Below are 19810 nucleotides of genomic sequence, written 5' to 3'. Positions count from 1 at the left end.
AACCCACCATTCCTTCTCAGGACATTTCAATTTGTCATGAGGTGTAAAGAACAGGCGTAAACAAACGTATGTCCAGAAAGCAGCTTCTGTTTAACATTTCTAAAACTTTTATTGTAAACAAGCTAGAATACAATAAAAGTTTTATAAATCGTGGCCAGATGGAGGAACTCCTCCAGGGCACTGTTCATCCAAGAGACCACCAATGCTAACTAGCAACGCTAAGTGCTGGGTTAGCTCACTGAGCTATATTATACACTGGAGTGCTAATCACCGTCTGTTTGAACGAGTCGCTTTGAAGCCACCAGCCGCCATATTGGTACTCCCTATTTCCCCCCAGTAACTATGGAATATGTGCGCTACAGCATCGAATAACGAGGATTTTCTCATGTTCAGGGGGGGCTTAAGACTTTTAAAATGTCAAATGCCATATACTTTTATGTTATGTTCTAAAACTATCAAGTGCTGAGAAAGTCATGTGCTGAAATATTTTGCATTTTATTCATTTAAATATATATGTTTAACATTTATAAATATATAAATAACAATATACAAAAACATATATTTACATATGTGTATACATATATATACATAAATACATATACACATACTTATATATACATATATATATATTTAATATGAATAACATGTAAAATATTTCAGCACCTAATTTCCTAGTAGTTGATAGTGTTAGTACTTCCACTGACTGTAGAATTACCTGTAAAACGTTTTCACTCAGCCAGAAAACTGCTTGTTGTTTCAAGCAAATCCTATGGGATTCTGTGAGAGTAGGGAGTAGCAAGATGGCGGCCAGTGACTTCAGTTTTTCGGCAAAATCAGCACTCCAGTGTATTATATAGCTCAGTGGGTTAGCTAGTATGGTTTTATTTTGAAAGGTTGGCAGGAAGTCACACACCGCTCTACCGTGGCCTTACTCTCTATAATAAGGCATGTATACAAAATAAGTTTGAAGCAAAGCACGGTACGTATGGAAGTGGTTTGCTTTGTTGTGTCAGAAACTGATTTTTTTCAGACAATAGTTTAACTTTAGCATCACTCAGGTTTTTATTCTCTGACTTTTTGGCATTATTTCCCAGTTGTTATTGTTGTTAGTCGACGGCATGTCACGTAGAGGGCAGTGCTTCTGCAGTCTGAGAATAACATGAAACTGAACTTTCTTTAGATGAGAAGCGCGGTTCTGACCCAGTTAGCGGGAGTCAGACGGCCGGAGGCGTTCACCTGAACACCGGCTCTGACCCTGGCCAGCAGCCGCGCGACTCTCCGGGCTCCTCGGCGGAATAAATCCAGTTTGTGCCGCTTCGCTGCTTTCCCTGGGTTTAAAAGTCTCGTGTCAGGTTCGGATCGGTCAGAGCTGAGCACCGAGCCGGAGCAGAACCTGCAGGTGTTGGAGCGAGACACGACAGGAGAACAGAGAACCGAGTAAACAACGAGCTGACAGTCATGTGTCGCTAGTCTGTTTATCCGACGGTGCGACCTTTGGGGCCTTTATCCGGAGCCTGGAGGGGCCCCGTGTTTAACTTCAGGAGCCAGCCGCAGAAATGGAGGTGATCTTTAACCCAGATTTCCCACAACCTCTTCTCTATGTAGTTCTCTCTCTCTTGGCTCCCAGCAGGGTGTATCGGCTTACAATCCAAATCACTGTAGTAGAAGACGGAGGGAGAACGTGTTTCTGTGTGATCGAGCTCCAGGTGATAACCTGTCAGCTTTATTTCTCTGTGATCTGTTTTATTCCAGCAGGCAGCCATGGGCCACAAGGAGGAGGAAAGCTGTGTTTACCCGGTAAGTCTCCACTCGAAATCGTTTAGCATGATTTCTTTCTTCTTCTCAATACTTTAGATATTATAAATTAGAAAAAGCATGTAGGCCAGAAATATTCAACACTGCCTTATGTTTGACCTAGATTTACATGGAAGTGGTACCCAAGTACCACTCTGCTGCCTTTACTGGCACTCAGAGGAGATTTGATTAGTCACTTTTTGAATAACAATGAATGATCTGTAATCAGTGGCTGGTAATGATCTGCCTGGAGGGGCACAGACTTGGGGGCATCCTGAGCGGTTTACCTTTTTTATTTTTATTTTAAGCAGTGTTTCTCTGACAGTTGTGCCCAGAACAAGCTTTTATTGTTTTTTTTTTAAAGTTTAATCGCTTTAGAATGATTAAACCTGAATTAAAGTATTTACCCCAGTCATATATCCTTTATAATCCCTTGTTTGGGATTTACGAAACCTTTAATCCATATTTGAAAGTGCGAAAAACAACATGTTATTTTCAATGTTATGTTGCCGTTACAGCCACCTTAGATCGTTGTTGGGTTAGAGAAGAAGGCGTGCCATTCATGTGTCTGACCATGATGCAGAACTCATATGATCAGCACCCAAAAAGCAAAGAGTTGTTCAAAGACATTGATCTTTGCTTCTTCAAAAACGTTTTACAAGAAAGTTACTGAGGAGAAAATGTCTATATGACCCAGTTTGGACTGAGGTGGACAACAGTGACCAGGGAACTGAAGGTGGAACAATGATCTGGGAATGACTTTAAACCCAACCAACTGTTCACCTACTCAGTTCCAAACCCAGTAGGGTTTGTTCATTATTAGTTCAGTGACCCGGCTAAATACGCTAGCAACAGAAGCTACCAACCTTGTGTCTGTCCGCATTGGAAACATCGTAGCCTCATGTTCTCTAAATCTAAATCTCCAATTTTTTTTAATACCAAATGCAATTTATCAATTTTCCCCTCTAAATTATTATAAAAACTTGCTTTTACTTTAAGCATTTTGTCTGGGATTTGATCTGAATTCAAAGTGCAACTAAATACAAGCTGTGAAACATCCTTGTAAGCTATGTTTGCTGCTAGAGGTATTACACAATTAGCTAAGTACAGGCTTCACTTAACTTCAAAACTAACTTAAATAAATAAATAAATTAGTAAACTAAAGTAGTAAAAAGGTTTCCTCTTCACAGTATTTTAACAACATTTTTCCTTTACTATTATTGATCATGATATTGAACAACTTCCTGGGGTGGCATTGTTAAACCAGTTTTTAGGCCCACTCACCCAAATTATTAAGCATGTAGGATTAATACTACAAATGAGTTGTTAGACTCAGTCCGCCTCAGGTTGAGTTAATTTCATCTGTGGGATTTGTTTCTCTGCTGAATCTTTTAGAACCTGAGTCCCTTTACCAGTGACATCAAAGCCAAGATGGAGCAGTTTGTAGAGGAACGGACGGAGGCCAGTTTGGTGAGCAGTGAGACTTCACACTAATTTGGTGAAGTTGTTTGCAGCTTCCTGTTTAAAGGAAATGTTTAACATTGTGAAGTTTGCAGAGCCCTGAATACCCTGCTGGATCAACAGTATGGTTAGACATCCAGAGACACAGTTTTGGTCCTCACTGAGATTGTTTAAAGTCTATTTTTTGTCTTACTAAAGAAGCATCCGTTGTGTGTGTTTTTTTTTTTTTTCTACAGTGGATTTTTGTGCTGGTTGGAGCTGTGACCACTGTCTCTGTCCTTGGAGTTGTTTTGCTGCTTCTGTACAGAAGATATAAAAAATCAAGTAAGTGTCTCTACAATTTTACCTTATAGCTCTATTACACCGCTGTAGCACTTCCAAATGCTAAAGTTTACATTGTATATAATGGGCTTTTTTAGTAATGAACTATTATAACAAACACAAAAACTCATTAAATGAAGAAAATGGAAAAGCAACCTCATTGTTCTATGCAGTGGTGGGCACAGCTAACCAAGAGGTTAGCTTTTCAAACTCATAATATGCACACAGTGCTATATGTTTGAGGGGATAGCTGTTTTAGATAAATTGTAGGTACAACATAATGTTTCATAGGTTAATACATACAGGGAGTGTAACTTAAACTTACTGCTAATGGTGAAACTTGATTGTTACATATACAACAAGTTGAACAACAACAACTAACTGAAGCAGTCTGCAACAACATCTGCAAACCAACAGAGCAGAAAGTGTAGCCAGGACTCTCAGGTACATCTTTCATTTCTGTGTATCTACTCTGTTAAGAACGCAGCTGACACAGGGTGTACTGAATCTATATCTGAAACTTGATTGTCACATTTTCACGTATCTTAGTACATGTACGCTGGTGTGTTATGCAAGCTGTTGTGTTGTAGAGCGATTATACCAGCTATATAGCTACAGATACAGTCACGGTTAGATAGATAATCGCAATGAGCCTTCTGGCAGGAACTTGCAAAAAACTTCAAAATAAAGTGCAAATTATACAATGTTACTGAGGTCGTGTAACTTTCTCGTTCAACAATGTCATCTTAAGTATTGCAACTTTCTTGTTCTACAAACCCAACTAAAGCATTGCCACTTTCTTTTCCAACTTCAATGAACTTTTTTTTGTCTTAGTCTAACAACAATATAGTGTTTGATAGCATAAGAAGTTAAGAACACAGCTGACCCTGAGTGCACTAAAACTATTTCTTATACTAAACGGTCAAAGTTGATTGTCACCTACAAACATCATTGTCAGCTGCCAATTCTCGATAAACTAAAGAAGATATAACCCTTTTATTTCTATCAAAAAAGCACCAATAAGATTAACTGAGGTAATGCAACATTCTTCTTCAAGTTGATATGAGGTAGTGCCTAAAACAAGATTAGAAGCGCCTTGGGGTCTGAAGGTAGATGTCCCTTGCTGATTTTCAGTTGCCAGAGACTGTGCTGGTACTACAGCTCACTTCAGATACTAAAACAACAAAACTAGAAGTGCCAGGGGGCTGGGATGTAAAGTAAAAGCAACTGGAGGTCATGACTTCAACACAAACTACAAGTGCCTGGGGGCCTGTAGCTACAGGACTTTGGCAGCAAAGTCCTGTAGTCAAAGTCAGCAATATGGATTTTGGCATAGCTTAGCCTGATCAACCTATCAAGCTGATCAATGGAGAGGAGGGAGCGGGACATTGTCAGTGAGAATGCTGAGTCAGCGTTCTCACTTATTGTTTTACTGTTTTTCTTTATTATTATTATTCCGTCTGCGTCTAACTACTCCCGCATACTTCAACTGATTTAAAAAATGTTGGTATCAAAACATTCGGCTCGTTCGCGACATGACTGCTATATGCATTGCTGATGAGCACAGTCAGACAGCATATCATCAGCTTGTACAACTCTTATCGATCTTTTGGAAATAAAGACTCTAATATCTCAAAGAACCTTGAAAAAAGTTGTCACCTCCGTTTGACATTTGCTACGGATTCAGTGCCAATCGCACCCTCTCCCCAGTATAGTCATTGACTTTAGCTGTTGTTTTTCCCCATTCAGCCGACAGTATTGTCCCAAAAAAGCAACAAAAAAAACCTTATAGTTATCAGGCATTTGATGAGGTTTCCTAAACATTGTCAAAGTTTCAAGCTTACCTGCAAGCTGTGAGCTTCTTCCCGTGAATAAAGTTGTTCGTAGGGACATTAGATATTCCATCAGTAACAGCGGCCACCTGCGTAAAAATGGCCAATTACATGCTACTCTCGTGATTTGGGAGATGTGAGCTTAGAGTGAGATTACACGCAACTTGAAGGGAAGATTCAAAATAGCGGCTCGGTGAAGGCCGGATTGGCGAATTTAAAACATTGAGCAAAGTTTTCAGGGAAAGATGAAGGCATACCAAAGGTGTGCATCCCAAAAACAGGGTGTATGCTTTTTAAAAATATTTTTAGTAAAGGGGGCGTACAATGTACGGCCGTATGTATTACTACCTAAAAGCCTGCGTTGCGTGCAAGTCGGGATGCCGCTCCAGTGCTACCAGTTATTGCAAAAGAAACAAGCAACCAACTCTATTACCTCTACCTTTATAAACAGTATCAACGTACAAGCCCAAAGTCGTTGAGAATAAGCTGACGTGGCAACACTGCTGGAAGCTCGGAACACAGCACTAAGCTTTTCTGGAGGTCATTTTTCCTCTCTATCATCATTCTTTAACAAATGTGAAATAAATCATGACTTTTAGGGATTGCTTATTCTTGTTACATCAGTGATATCATATATTTAATGTGTGCTACTTTTACCTAGAAAAGCATAAATAAAGATTACCTTCATCATTGCTGTGTAGAAGAAACAGCGAGATTTGCGTTCGATGTGAACGCACCTTTGCTGCTGTAGAGAAGTCTGTGTGGATGTTTATTGAGAGCCTGGATGTGAAGTAAATGGTGGATGAATATCTTGTTGTGAACATTATCATACTTACAGTTATCGAAACCGTATAAAATGGACAATAACCAGTTGGCAAACAATTTCTAAACCTAGCTTAGCGATAATGCGATGAACAAAAAGTTAGTGCCGCAATTATCTATTTTCGTATTATCGCGACTGTGCCCACCACTGCTTAAATGATAAGTAAGACTGATGTGAACTAAAGACATAAACGCAACCCACTGATGCTAACATTAGTATGAAGCATAAAGTTCAAAATGGCTGTCTGTGAAGAATCATGAGGCTTCTTCTAATCTTTTCTCTAACTCACGAAGCGGGTCACATTTTCTGCCCTGATGTTTGGTTAAAACTGTGCAGCAGCTGTCTCGGCAGCATGAATCCAGCATTTGGAATAAAGCCAACAGTTCTGCTTTGTAATGTTTGTAATGCTTGTGCTGGGTTTGGTATGAATTCTTCTGGAATAGCGAATGTAGGTAACATCTTCCAAATGTGTTATGCTTGAACAAGCAGCAGTTGACAAAGTGTTTGTTCTTGGCTTGATTATAGGAAGGTTGGTTTTTGCTTCTCTAGACTCTCACTTTGAGCTGGAACCGACGGCTCTCCTTTGCCAGCAGCCGATGCTAAATTCATTCAGACGAGTGACTTTGTCTGGTATTTTCAGGTTGCCGGGAGAAGATCTGAGTCTAAGATTTTAAAGGGGATCCAGAGGTACTTCTAGGGAAAGACAAGTGAAACAGGGATGCTGCAAGTAGTAGAGATATGAGTTCAAGTACAATCCAAGGTGATGAACAGATAGCTGGCAGGGTAGAGAACAATAGCTATAAGAGTCTAAGGAAAGGTTTAAAACAAGGGAACTTGACCTGCTCTGATGTAAGGTTTTGACGATGGTATCACTGACATCCATCTGTTGATCTGTAATAGGAGAACCCGGAAGAAGAGAGGGATGAGGTTAGGACCGTTTCCATCTCTCTGAGTGCAGAAATGGTTAATTATTAAAATATGAATATATATATAATGAATAAGTCTCTAAAATTTGAACTAAAAACATAGATTATGTTTCCTAATTTAAAGAACTAAGAAGTAAAAAGGAGGTTCTCCATGATTGGTTTGGGTTATGCGGACAGGAACCAAGCCCGTTAGCTGTTGTTTAAAGCAGCAGAACAACATTCGAGTTAAACTGCAGGAACCCGCTCACTGAGAACATCTGATTGTTTCAGAGGAAGAGGCCGGTGTTCCTCACTACCGCTTCAGAAAGAGGGACAAGGTGATGTTCTACGGCAGAAAGATCATGAGAAAGGTTAGTATCGTCCAAAACAAGATCTCTTTTTTTCTCTCTCTCACTCTTTTAGCACATCCCCCCCCGGTTTGGGCATCATGGACCTAATGTTTTAATGTTAAGATTGGGTTCAATTTTTTCACATAGCTTTCTGTTGTTGCTCAGTCTAATGGATATCTTTGTTATCTCCACCATCATTACATGCTTATAGTCATTGTGAGTATGATAATCAGATGACAATGATGAGAATAAGTTGAGCGTCTTTGACGCTTGTATTTAGGAAAAACAAAGACCAATTTCTCTGGCAAACCTTCTACCATCAGTATTGCTACTTCCTAAGTGAGATACAAAAGACATCCTCTTTGATTGTGTTCCTGTAAAATGAAACATCAAATTAGCCTACTTTCCCTTTAATAAACTCCCACAGTGATTCTGGGCATGGGATTTGTTGGTAAACTACCTAGTTATATCCACATTTGAATGAAAAGCTGTTATATTTTTATGCCAAGTAGAAAATGGTCAGAAAATGTGACCATTTAAAAGCCAGAAAGACTTTGTAAATTCCTACTATACATTTTGACAAACTGATGTAGCTGAGTAGTATTGATGTCTCTCAGCTCCTTGTACCAAAAGCAGATTACCCTGACTCACAATCAGGCGAGGTTCAGTAGGTTCAATCCATTGATCAAAGTCTTGGAGCTCTAGCCTACCTGTTAAAGGTAAAAGTTACAGCTGGAGACGTGGTGCCTTGTAAAAGTTCAAATACAGCCATGGCTGAAAAGTTTGGGTAGTGAAGCTGTTTATTTTTCTCTTTGATGCTTTTTTTAATCATTTTAAGTTTCTGTGGCATTAATAACAACCCTCCCATACGTGTCACATCTCTTTATTAACAAATTACTTGACAAAGGTTCAGATTTATTGTGTTTTTCTTCCTGAATTGTATAACATTCTCTGATATGATGGATATTCGCTTCAGGGCCAAATTCTGAGCCATTTGCTTTACTGGTGTTTAAAGTTGATCTCTATTTGCTTGCTTCCATTTCTTCTGCTTTTTGAGAAGGGTCCCTAGGTTTCACAATGAGGTTCAGATCTATAAATTGTCCTGGTCACATGTCCAACATGTTCATGCTGGAGGTTACACAAATCATCCACAGGTTGGGTCTGGCTTGTTTGGAGAACTCTCCGTTGGATGATGTTGTGAACTCTGTTCATAGGAGGGATGCTTGGTAGAGCCCCCTTCATTGGATGACAGGGACCCCCCCCCCCCCCATCCCACCGAGTTTTTTCATTGCCACCAAGTCTCCCACCCTTAAGCCATTGTTCATCCAGAAATGTGTGTAGCTGCAATGTTCTTAACAGCAGTTCCTTCATATGAGGCATTTTATTCAAAGCATTGAGAGCTGGATCAGTGAGACCAGGCGTCCTGATTTCTATGGGACTGTGCTGCATTTCTCACTCCTGTCCCACAAACGGAAACAGTGTCCTGTGTTTGTCTGGGTCAGATTCTGAAAGGTGAGAACATTATTCAACACGCTTTTTTTAAAGCGTAAAGAAAGCAGAGCTGCAGTCAACGCCACAGATGTCAAACTGCGAAGCTCGCCCCATGTCATGAGGAACCTGCACCCGATGCTCGGAAAATAAAACAGGTTTTGATGCATAGAGAAGATTAAGGAACTACGTTAAAGAAAATAAATGCTGCTACAAAGACTGGGGAATGATTTTTTAATGGGGACAAGCCAGTGAAAGGTGATTCTCAGAAAGCTTTTTTGGGAAGTTAGCCAGAGTTATTTTTCAGTTTTACACTAAGAGGAGCAGGATGGAAAGCAACACTGTAAAAGTGAGTCGCACAAGAAACGCACAGCTGACAAAGCCTTCTGCTGATCTACAGACTCATTTTTGCTCCAACCCAAAGATCCCTGCTAGACAGACAAGGCATCAGCAGCCAAGATGAACTCACACAATATATAACTTCACACAAAAGTTTGAATAAAGTTTTTCTAATAAACTATAAAAAAGGGTTCAACTTTATAACCTTCTGAAGTTTTTTTTTCTGATAAAGCTGGAACAACTTTATTAAACCTTTGTTTTCAGATCTGGTCTCACTAAGCAGGACATTCTTCTTTAATCGCTGCTAACACGGCAAGAGAAAGATGTCAGGCATCATCAGTCTGCTAGTTAGCACAGACTGGACTTCGGGGTAACAGGCGACCCTGCCTCTGAAGGCTGAAACGGGCAGCTCGCTGAAAGACGACGTTTCTGATTTGCAGAAAATTACGTTTTTTTTGTCTTGATGTGAAACTTGGTTTGCCATCTGTAAATAACTGTGTTTACTTTTTCCCACTGCAGGTTCAGACATTGTCCACAACTCCTGCATCTAACTCAAATTCAGCCTCACGGCAGAGAGGAAGGAAGAGGACTAAAGTTCTGTCCATAGCTCGAAAGTGAGAGCTTTTCCCAAACCTGTTGTTGTGGTGAAAGGCTGATACCTCTCAGACGGAAGAGCTGGTCGGATTTTATCCATTTTATGAGACTCTTTGCTGTAGATCTTTTATTCAAAAGCTAAGCTGCTGTTTCTAGGAGTCAAAGGTGTAGAGAAATTATCGTATCATAGCAGCAAGAGCTTAATCTTTATTCTGCTGTTCAGTTGGACCAAAGTTGCTAGCGCTAACCATGCCTTGCAGTTGTTGACACTTGGTTCAGTGATTCATTTCAGCATTTTCCTGATCTCCTTGTCAGGATTCTGCGCATCCGGAGGGAACCACCCACTCTGCAGCCCAAAGAGCCCCCTCCCTGTCTGCTGGAAGCTGACCTCACAGAGTTCGATGTGCAGAACTCCCACCTGCCCTCGGAGGTGCTGTACATGCTGAAGAACGTGAGGTTTGTAGAGAACACACATTCCCATCTTCCTGAAAGGCAAGGAAAACAAAAAGTCCCTTCAATGATCACTTGTTGTTGCTCTTAATAGTACCCAGTAGAGATGCACTAATCAACCAGCCAAAGATCAGAACTTGGAACATTTGCGTTGATGTAAAAATGGGGATACTATTGGAGTTACTACATTTTGAATTAAGTTAACGGAGTACTACTTCTGTCAAAGTGGTGCGCTAACTGAATTCCAAGCGACCTCTCTGTTAAGCGCATAATAACTTCTACAGGAGCCGCAGTGTGTCATAAATGTGACAATGTCAACATGTCCTCCATGTATTTGGTACCAAGCTACTGCTAATAGCTACGGTTATTATGTGAAATGGTTTTTGGCAGCGTTTTTTTCTAAAGTCGCGTGAGTCACAAATTTCTGGGCTCGTTTCTGGGTCGTTTATTTTAGAGCCCAAATAAGCGACTAAAAACACAAGTAAAAAGACCCGCTCACACTGCTGCTATTGAATGTGATCACTCCGCCCCTCCGCGTACACACATACTCCTGGGAGGGAGACGAACAAACGAGCCGTCTCTGCCGGGAGGACAGAGTAGTTGCTGGACCACAATGCCCTGTTTCTAACATGACGCCTAAATAAACGTCACTGTTATATTGAATTAACTTACCTGTCCAGCAGAAAGCCGGAAATCTCTACATCCGTTTTGAAGCCCCAATCCTTCATGAATTATTTCCACCTGGTAATAATAGCTGAGCCAATATAGACTCTCGTTTTCTCCCGGATATTGCTTCTTTTTCTTTTCTTGGTTACTTGCTCTTCCCTCTTGCTGGGCAAAGAAAATGGATGATCGTCCATTTCAACAGGAAACGGCAAATAGAATGAACTACAGTTGTCTTTGCTTGTTTTATACTCCTCCTCTGCCAACAGCACGCTTTCATATAGAAGACAAATAGGGAAAACACATAAGGCTGACATGTTTGACCCCTTTCGGCTTCTGAAATTAGAAATGGCGATCCAACATGGCGCCTCCCAGTTGGTGCCTATGTATTTTAACACTGCTAATTGTAAGTTATGAGAATGCTTTTGTTTTTGATGTGAGGTTATTAGTCTTTGCCAAAACATGTATTTATAAAACAGTACGCTACTTGATTTTTGCTCATTAAAAGTCAAGTTAGTTACACACTGTCCCTTTTTTGAAGGAAAAAGATGAGCAGTAAATAGTGCTGATGTTCCTTTCTTCTGTGTGTCTCTCTGAGCTCTAAGCAGAGAAAACCCCAGGAGAATGATTCAAAACGGATGCAGTCATTCTAAGCATGCACTCTCCTCTGAACCATTTACTTTCTACCTCTCCCCCAGCAGATTATTTTGAAAGGCTGTGTTCATGAACATCTTTGCAAAGCCATATCCAAGACATGGACTTATTTCGTAACACGTGGAAGCCCACAGGAACGCCATATTGTTAAACTGTGTCCCGAATGGGGTTTATTAGAGATAAATATTGTGGGACTCTTGTCTGCAATGAAAATAATCATTTAAGGAAATTAGATTAAGATTTTATAAATGAGCCTTACATGCAATGCATTTGCTTCACAACTCATAGTAAAATCACTCATTGCATTATATCACTATTACATTATATAAGCATAAAAAGTTTGTTCTGGATTGTGCAGTGTTTTTTAGGGAGTTACATATATTTTGTTCCAACCACACTATCTGCTGGACAGCCTCAAAACTGCACATGAACCATTATTGTTTCTAAATAGTTCTGCTTGAACTGCAGAACTATTGCAGAAACAGGTAGTGATTCCTATAATTCTGTCGTACAAAACATAGTAGCAGGCCACCAGCAGGCATCCACAGTTTTTTGTTTTTTTTTTCCCAGCAGAGACTCCAGTACCTAGCATTTAAAAAGGCCATGATTTGAACCCTGAACCAATACTTGGGAACGGATCAGTTCATAACTGCCATTATCAGTAGCTTAGAGTAAATTACTTGAATCTTTGCATTTGGCTAATGGAAAAGGACACGTTAATATTATTCAATTCAATTCAATTCAATTTTATTTATATAGCGCCAAATCATGAAACATGTCATCTCAAGGCACTTTACAAAGTCAAGTTCAATCATATTATACAGATTGGGTCAGATTATACAGATTGGTCAAAAATGACCTATGTAAGGAAACCAGTTGATTGCATCAAAGTCCCGACAAGCAGCATTCACTCCTGGGGAACCGTAGAGCCACAGGAAGAGTCATCTGCATTGTACATGGCTTTGCTGCAATCCCTCATACTGAGCAAGCATGAAGCGACAGTGGGAAGAAAAACCACCCCTTAACGGGAAAAAAAACCTCCGGCAGAACCGGGCTCAGTATGAACGGTCATCTGCCTCGACCGACTGGGGTTACAGAAGACAGAACAGAGACACAACAAGAGAAACAAAAAGCACAGAAGCACACATTGATCTAGTAATCTGTTCTACATTAGATGGTAATAGCGGGCGAGCCGTCTTCTCTGGATGATGTCACAGTTAACAGAACGCCAGACCAGGTGTACCTACTATGAAGAGAAAAGAGAGAGAACAGAAAGTTAAAGCAGAAATGACAACACATAATGCATAATTGAAGAACAGTAGAACTCAATATAGTGAGAAAATTAGATCCTGATATACTCCAGTAACCTAAGCCTATAGCAGTAAAACTATAAAGGTAGCTGAGAGTAACATGAGTCACTAGTTATAATTTTTGTCAAAAAGAAAAGTTTTAAGCCTAGTCTTAAAAGTAGACAGGGTGTCTGCCTCACGGACCAAAACTGGGAGTTGGTTCCACAGGAGAGGAGCCTGATAGCTAAAGGATCTGCCTCCCATTCTACTTTTAGAGACTCTAGGAACCACCAGCAGACCTGCGGTCTGAGAGCAAAGTGCTCTGTTAGGAACATACGGGGTAATCAGAGCTCTGATATATGATGGAGTTTGATTATGAAGGGCTTTATACGTTAGAAGAAGAATTTTAAATTCTATTCTTGATTTAACAGGAAGCCAATGAAGGGAAGCTAAAATTGGAGAAATATGATCCCTCTTGTTGATTTTTATCAGAACTCTTGCTGCAGCATTTTGGATCAGCTGAAGGCTTTGAACTGCATTTTGTGGAATTCCTGATAGTAAAGAATTACAATAGTCCAGCCTTGCAGTAACAAATGCATGGACCAGTTTTTCAGCATCACTCCTGGACAGAATGTTTCTAATTTTGGCGATATTCCGGAGGTGAAAAAAGGAAACTCTGGAAACTGTATAGACAATGACATGTCTGGCCAAAGCACACAGTTTTTTTTATTAAGAGGCCAGTTAGCATTCAAAAAGGAGGAGAGATTTGAACCTGACCCAAAGATCTGGGATGGGAATAATCAGGATATTTAACTACCATGTTTCAAGACATGACTGCAGTCGAAGTAATTGATTGGATTCATCAGGATTTATGGATAAATCATGCATGAGAATTATTAGTAATCCGCTACTGTGGTTTGTATCCAGGGTGCTCGGCCACTTTGAGAAGCCTCTCTTTTTGGAGCTCTGTCGCCACATGGTGCTGATCCAGCTGCACCAGGGAGAGGGACTCTTCCGACCCGGAGACACTGATGACAGCATCTATGTTGTTCAAGATGGCCGCCTGGAGCTTTGCATCCATGAGAGTGTAAGACGGAAAGTCCAAGTTTCACAGAAAATATGGCTGTCAGGTCTTCTGAGCGCTGTTGATATGTTTTTAGTTAGAGCAACATTATTCACTGCTGTTTTTATTATCTGGGGACTTTTAACATGTCATATGAAGAAGTGGGCTGCTTAATAGTCTCAGTTCTGAAATATTTTCTATTTACATGTACCGATCAGAATTTTGTGGCTTATTTATATCATCTGTTTTTTCAGAGCCCTGACCTGCAGATACCAATTTTAGACAATCCAAGAAAAAAAGGAAAACTATTTAATATATTTCTTACTAGCCATTGAATGGCCTTTTTTTAAGTATTAGTTTTAGTATTATCTGCTGTGTAAGAGAACCGTAGCTGTTCTGAAAAACAAATGATTACATTTCAACCTAGCTTTAGCATTTTATATTTGCAACTAGCTTGGTTAGCATTACAAACATTTGAGGTCTCCTGATGTTTATTCTGGAGCCTCATTTTCTAGTCAAGGGTGTTTCATTACAGAGTTTGAAAGCTCAACAGGAAAAAGCGGAGCATGTTGGCTGTACTGCGTTCTCCCTTTCTGTTATCTGCTGAAAGCAGTGCTGTCAATTGCAGCCTGATTGAGCTCAGGACATGTCTAAACATGTATCAGACAACAGTTTTCTTTAAAGCGTCTTCCTTTATATTATTTTTAATACCTCACTTAAACTAAACATAAACTTTGAGGCTTCCTCCCTCTGTAACAGCGCCCACACTGAAGAGGGATGTTTCAGTGGAGCTCTGCTGCACTTAGACGTGGTGCATTCACTGAGAAGAGAGGAACAGATTATTTTTACTTTCTAACCTCATGCTCACCAATCTGGGCTAACACTGTGGAAAATCTGCGATGTCAACCATCACTCGTTTGATCGCCACATTTCCATTTTTATGCAATGGTGTTGCTGTTCTGAAACCAGTGTACAAGCATTGCTGCAGTCCCTAAGTAGGCTTGTAGAAGCTTTATGCTGAAGCATGTGACTCGGCTTTGATACAGATTTGAATGTAGGAGCTGGAGATTTACTGCAAACAGGGTAGAGGTAAAGTGGCTGGCTCATAGGTCCCTAAAAAATTCATATTATTCTGTCATGCCAATTAAAAACCACCTTATTTAACATAAACTACTTGTGAGTCTGTGTAAACAGCCAACAACGTAAGGCTTTGAAATATTTGGACATTGTAATAAAATAATCTAGGTCAGTCAAAGCTTTTCAGTTGCTTAGCTTGGATTTTATTTTGTGCAATCCCATTGAAAGTGTTTGGGACCTGAAGAAACCTGCTGCTGCGTGAGAGGGAGAGCGTTAGTATCAGAGACACTCTCACAGCAGATGGAAATGGTGCTATAGAGAACAGGTAGAAAACACAGATAAAGTGTCCGGGGGGTAAACCCAAAAATATATTTTTTAGAAACACTATTTCTTGCTTTAACATTATTTGCTTCAATTTTACTGAGAAAATATGTGTATATTTCAGTTTGAATAAAATACATAATAATAAATAAGTCAAATAAATGAAGCTAAAATTGCCAGCTTTCCTTTAGAGCTCATAGAAAACAGTGCAGTTCCACCTACAGTAACTGCAAACGGTAAATAGTAAAACTACGAGGTACAGTAGAGTCAAAAACAATTTACCCCCAGATGGATTTCATCTGGTTTTACTTTTTTCTCACATTGAAATGTTTCCGGTCATCAAACAAATTTTGGCTCCTGGTTGTGCTGCGTAACCTGAGCGTCTGGATTTTGTACTGGAGAGCAGAACTCACGGTTCCATCGATTGTAGCACCTTATCCAGGTCCTGAAAGCTACTGCCACTAACACCACCATGTTTTTATCAGATTCTTTTGTTCAATGCTGTGTTGGTTTTAAGGCACCTTCATCAATCTAGAGAATATTTTCTCCAAAGTCTTGGAGATCATGGAGACGTTATCTGAGAAACGTGAGACTGATTCTTTATGTTCTGTCTAGTCAGCAGGGGTTTAGTTCTCGGAGCTCTCCTATGGCGCCCATGTTTGCCCCGTCTCGCTTTTTTATTGTGGAATCATGAAGACTGATGGATGTATTTAGCTTTCTTTTCTGCCCGTTCTTCAATTTCTTTAGATCACTTTGTTGGTATTTGAGATTTTTTAGCCTACTTCATGCTGCCTGACAGGTTCGGTTTATGTGATTTGTTCTTCTACAGATCAGGCAGTAATCATGCCTGGGTGTCTATTATTAGTCTATTATTAAAATTGGTTTCATGATCCGACACACGTGTGATGAAAAAATAAAACCTAGAATAAATCTGTAAGTAAAGACAATTTAGTCCCAGAGACTAAAACAGCTTTTTTCTCTGTTTTCAATCGGTACATCAAAAGTGTAGATAAGATGTTGCCTGTCGTCCTGTTCTCACCTTCATCCAGTATGTGCTGGCTCTCTGTCATCGTAGGATGGTACAGATGCTGTTGTGAAGGACGTCCTACCAGGAGACAGCGTCCACAGCCTGCTCAGCATCCTGGACATTATCACCGTAGGTCTACAGTCTCCCTCTCTTTCTCTCTGGCTCGCGCACAGACCCTGCTACGTTTTGTTGCCAGCGGAGTTTCCTGTCAGTAGCAGCGTGTTCTGTACGTTTCAGGGCTACCCAGCGCCGTATAAAACGGTGTCTGCGAGGGCTGCAGTTCCTTCCACCATCCTGCGTCTTCCGGCAGTGGCCTTTCAGTTAGTCTTTGAAAAGTACCCAGAGACTTTGGTCCGTGTCATTCAGGTAAATCGAAGCTGCAGGCGTTTCAGAGACCCAATCTGGCACTGCCGAATGGTACAAACTGTTTTAAAAAGCTGTGCGTACTGCATACTGTCTGGATTCTTGCTCCCTCTGTAGATCATCATGGTGCGTCTCCAGAGAGTGACCTTCCTTGCCTTACACAACTACCTCGGCCTTACTACTGAGCTTTTCAACCCGGTACTCTGAATTTCACTAGAAATGTTCAGACACTTTTGGATTGAGAGTAAATGTGTGAGAGTAAATGGAATAGTTTTTGAAGACTTATTACTTTTATTTATGTAACAGGAAAGTCAAGCTATATCTCTGGTGTCCGTGGCAAATGCTCTGGGTGAGGCTCATCAACACAAAGGGTTTCGCAGACAGCCATCCCACTCTGAAGACGCAGGCCCTGAAAAAGCTGATGGAGGTCAGAAATGACAGTCTCAGGGTCTGTTAGGTTGCGCTAATCCTTTCTGAAGTCACTTTTTTCTTCTTTTTTTTTTTGACAGAAAAGTTCAGCCCCTCGGACATGTCTACAGCAAAACACAAGAAGTCTCAGTGCTCTGGTCCAGGTACGCACATGTAATGTTGTTTCAGCAACAAACACAGACGCAGTTATGTGAATGAATATTGAGACCGGACGTATGGTGCATATAGAGAAGTATTGTTAACCTTTTAAACGGGCCTAGTCACGTGTTTGACCGTAAAAAGAAAACCACATATTCCTCTTCAACTGCACATCTTGTCATGTTTCAACCGACAACCTCCAGATTACTCTGTGATAGATTGTGACGTGGTCATAAAAGAATACTTTTAATATAAGTATATGTTTAAAAAAAAACAAAAAAACAAAGTCTGAAAATGTGGTTTGCATTTCTAGGCAGCCTTGTTGTCTTGTTTTTTTTTTTTTTTTAAACCAAAAACTGGTCCAGTTACAGTTTCATGTTTTTTTTTTTTCTGTAGCGGCGTTGCACATTTTGTAGAATATTTCTTCTTTTGCCAAAGCGATTTTCAAGTCTTGCCATAGATTCTTAATTGGATTTAGATCCGGACTTTGACTGGTCCATTTCAACACATCAAAACCATTTAGCCTATTGTAGCCTTGGCTGTTTGGTTATGGCCATTCCGCTGCTGGAAGGTGAGCCTCCACCCCAGCCTCAAGTCTGTTGCAAATTGTCCTTCATTTAACTCCATCAACAGTGGTCAGCTTCCCTGTCCCTGCGGGGTAAAAAGGCCACCGCTATGTTGTTGTTTCACTGTGGCGATGGTGCATTTAGGTCCGCTTTTCTGCTACATATTTTGTTGTGCCTGTAGGCCACTTCAGCTTCAAATCACATAGAACGTTCTCTGTCATATAATCTGCCCCACGTGAGTTTGTTTAAAGTCTGCTGTTGTGAATAATCCTAGTTCTGCAATAAATCCTCTAGCAGGTATCAGAGCAGGAAGAAAGCTCCCTTTGGCTATAATAACTTGTTTGTGTTTTGCAGGCGAAGTACCTGCGGAGGTCAACAGAGTGCTGGATCAGGCTCAGTCTGCCAAAGAAGAGGCGGCGGCCCAAGGCTCTGTAAAGGTCTCTGTAGAACAACTCTCTGTATTCCATTTGGCTTAGAGCTGGATGTTGGGGAGGACTGTCGTTTTAGCCGCAGCATCCCTCTGTAGGCTCACACATTGCTGTTTCTGACGAGCCTTGTGTGTTGGGTCCGTCCTTGTCTCCTCAGTCTATCCTGAAGAAGAGCGTGACCATGCAGCACACTCCGTCTGCTGTTTATCACTACTCTGAGCCTGGAGGAGGAACCATCTACCACAACAAAGTCAATGCCATCTTCCAGGCAGCTAAGAAGGACCTGCTGCAGGTCATCCAGCTACAGGTAGCTTTCAGAGGCCAGCCGTTTACTGTGAAGTCACACCAAAGATGCACACTGAAGTGATGTTTCATGGTGCAAAGGTATTACATTTATCAGGGATTTCTGAAGAATGCGCGCAAGAAATGTCCCTCGCGTGTTATAGCTTAATTATCAGTAATGATAATAAAAGTCGGGCTGAATGCCCAGCCTTTATTCTTCAGGGGGGATTGCATTAGCTTGTAATCAATATTATCTTAGCCTTCATTGTTTTATCTTGCTACATCTGTGATATACCTCCATGCATTCACAAGGTACCTTAATAAGCTGTCATATGACCAGTTACACACGCTATGCATCCTTTAGCGTGTTAACACTGATCATGTTTAACCTCAGAATAACAAAAACGATACATAATACTCGTTTTCCCTTTAAGTCCTTAATAATCTGCTTCTCTGACATTTGTTGAGTTTCTGTCCACTTTTTCCTACAACTTCATTTATTTTAGATTTTCAGGTGCCTATCAATGCACAGCTCTTTTAAAGTCCTGCCACAGCCTTCGATTTAACAGTTTGGTATGTAGAGGAGCTGGTGGTTGAAGGCTTCCAGCTCTGGTGTCTCTCTAACGAGCCCAAATCATCAGCCCTCCACCACCGTGCCTAACTGTTGGCACGAGGTGTTAAGATGCTGCACCTGGTTTTCGCTTAATTGGTCTTAGCTGTCCAAAGAACATTATACCAAAGGTCTAGCAACTGGCTGATCACTGACCTTACACACCTAGGAAATGATCTGTTCTTTATTAACAAGAGGAGGCTTTCTCCAGGGAAGCCTTCCAGACCAGCCAAACAAGCTTAGCCCTGTTTAATAGTGTACTATTAACATGCTAACTGAGGCATTTAGGGTCTCAGATGAGGAATTAAATTCATTAAAGTTTCTCTCAGGTTTAGGTCTTGGGCTGTAGCTTTTTCTCAGTGCATAATCTGACTAGGAGGCTAATCTTAATGGTGCCTCCACTCCTTGGAAGATTACCAACTCTTCTTATTGTTCTCCTTTGAGTGAAAAATAATTTTCTCTGCAGAAAGATGAAATCCAAAAAGTCTAAAAAAAGGCCCTCCTTAATTTTCTGTAGAAAGGCTTAGATTTCCTTTTTACATT

The 19810-nt window shown here is 40.6% G+C and overlaps 1 protein-coding gene across 4 annotated transcripts in view; it reads left to right on the top strand.

Moving 5' to 3' along the window:
* The first annotated feature begins 902 nt into the window (after window positions 1-902).
* pnpla7b (patatin-like phospholipase domain containing 7b) overlaps window positions 903-19810 on the top strand; it is a 39759-nt gene continuing 20851 nt past the window's right edge. Inside the window, exons 1-16 of one of the 4 annotated variants that reach the window (XM_036144681.1) lie at window positions 903-979; window positions 1181-1562; window positions 1753-1797; window positions 3190-3264; window positions 3492-3579; window positions 7428-7507; window positions 9833-9927; window positions 10223-10363; window positions 13891-14050; window positions 16500-16580; window positions 16689-16817; window positions 16932-17012; window positions 17121-17241; window positions 17324-17386; window positions 18302-18384; window positions 18533-18682. In XM_036144681.1, coding sequence (XP_036000574.1) covers window positions 1557-1562; window positions 1753-1797; window positions 3190-3264; window positions 3492-3579; window positions 7428-7507; window positions 9833-9927; window positions 10223-10363; window positions 13891-14050; window positions 16500-16580; window positions 16689-16817; window positions 16932-17012; window positions 17121-17241; window positions 17324-17386; window positions 18302-18384; window positions 18533-18682 — 1398 coding nt within the window. In that variant the 5' untranslated portion in view covers window positions 903-979; window positions 1181-1556. Of the gene's footprint in view, window positions 1563-1752; window positions 1798-3189; window positions 3265-3491; window positions 3580-7427; window positions 7508-9832; window positions 9928-10222; window positions 10364-13890; window positions 14051-16499; window positions 16581-16688; window positions 16818-16931; window positions 17013-17120; window positions 17242-17323; window positions 17387-18301; window positions 18385-18532; window positions 18683-19810 lie in introns of all 4 variants that reach the window. The other 3 variants (XM_012849886.3, XM_012849869.3, XM_036144682.1) reach the window with 3 other exon arrangements.

The sequence above is a fragment of the Fundulus heteroclitus genome, chromosome 12, assembly GCF_011125445.2.
Source record: "Fundulus heteroclitus isolate FHET01 chromosome 12, MU-UCD_Fhet_4.1, whole genome shotgun sequence".
Taxonomy (NCBI): domain Eukaryota; kingdom Metazoa; phylum Chordata; class Actinopteri; order Cyprinodontiformes; family Fundulidae; genus Fundulus; species Fundulus heteroclitus.
This window is presented reverse-complemented; position numbering and strand designations above follow the sequence as displayed.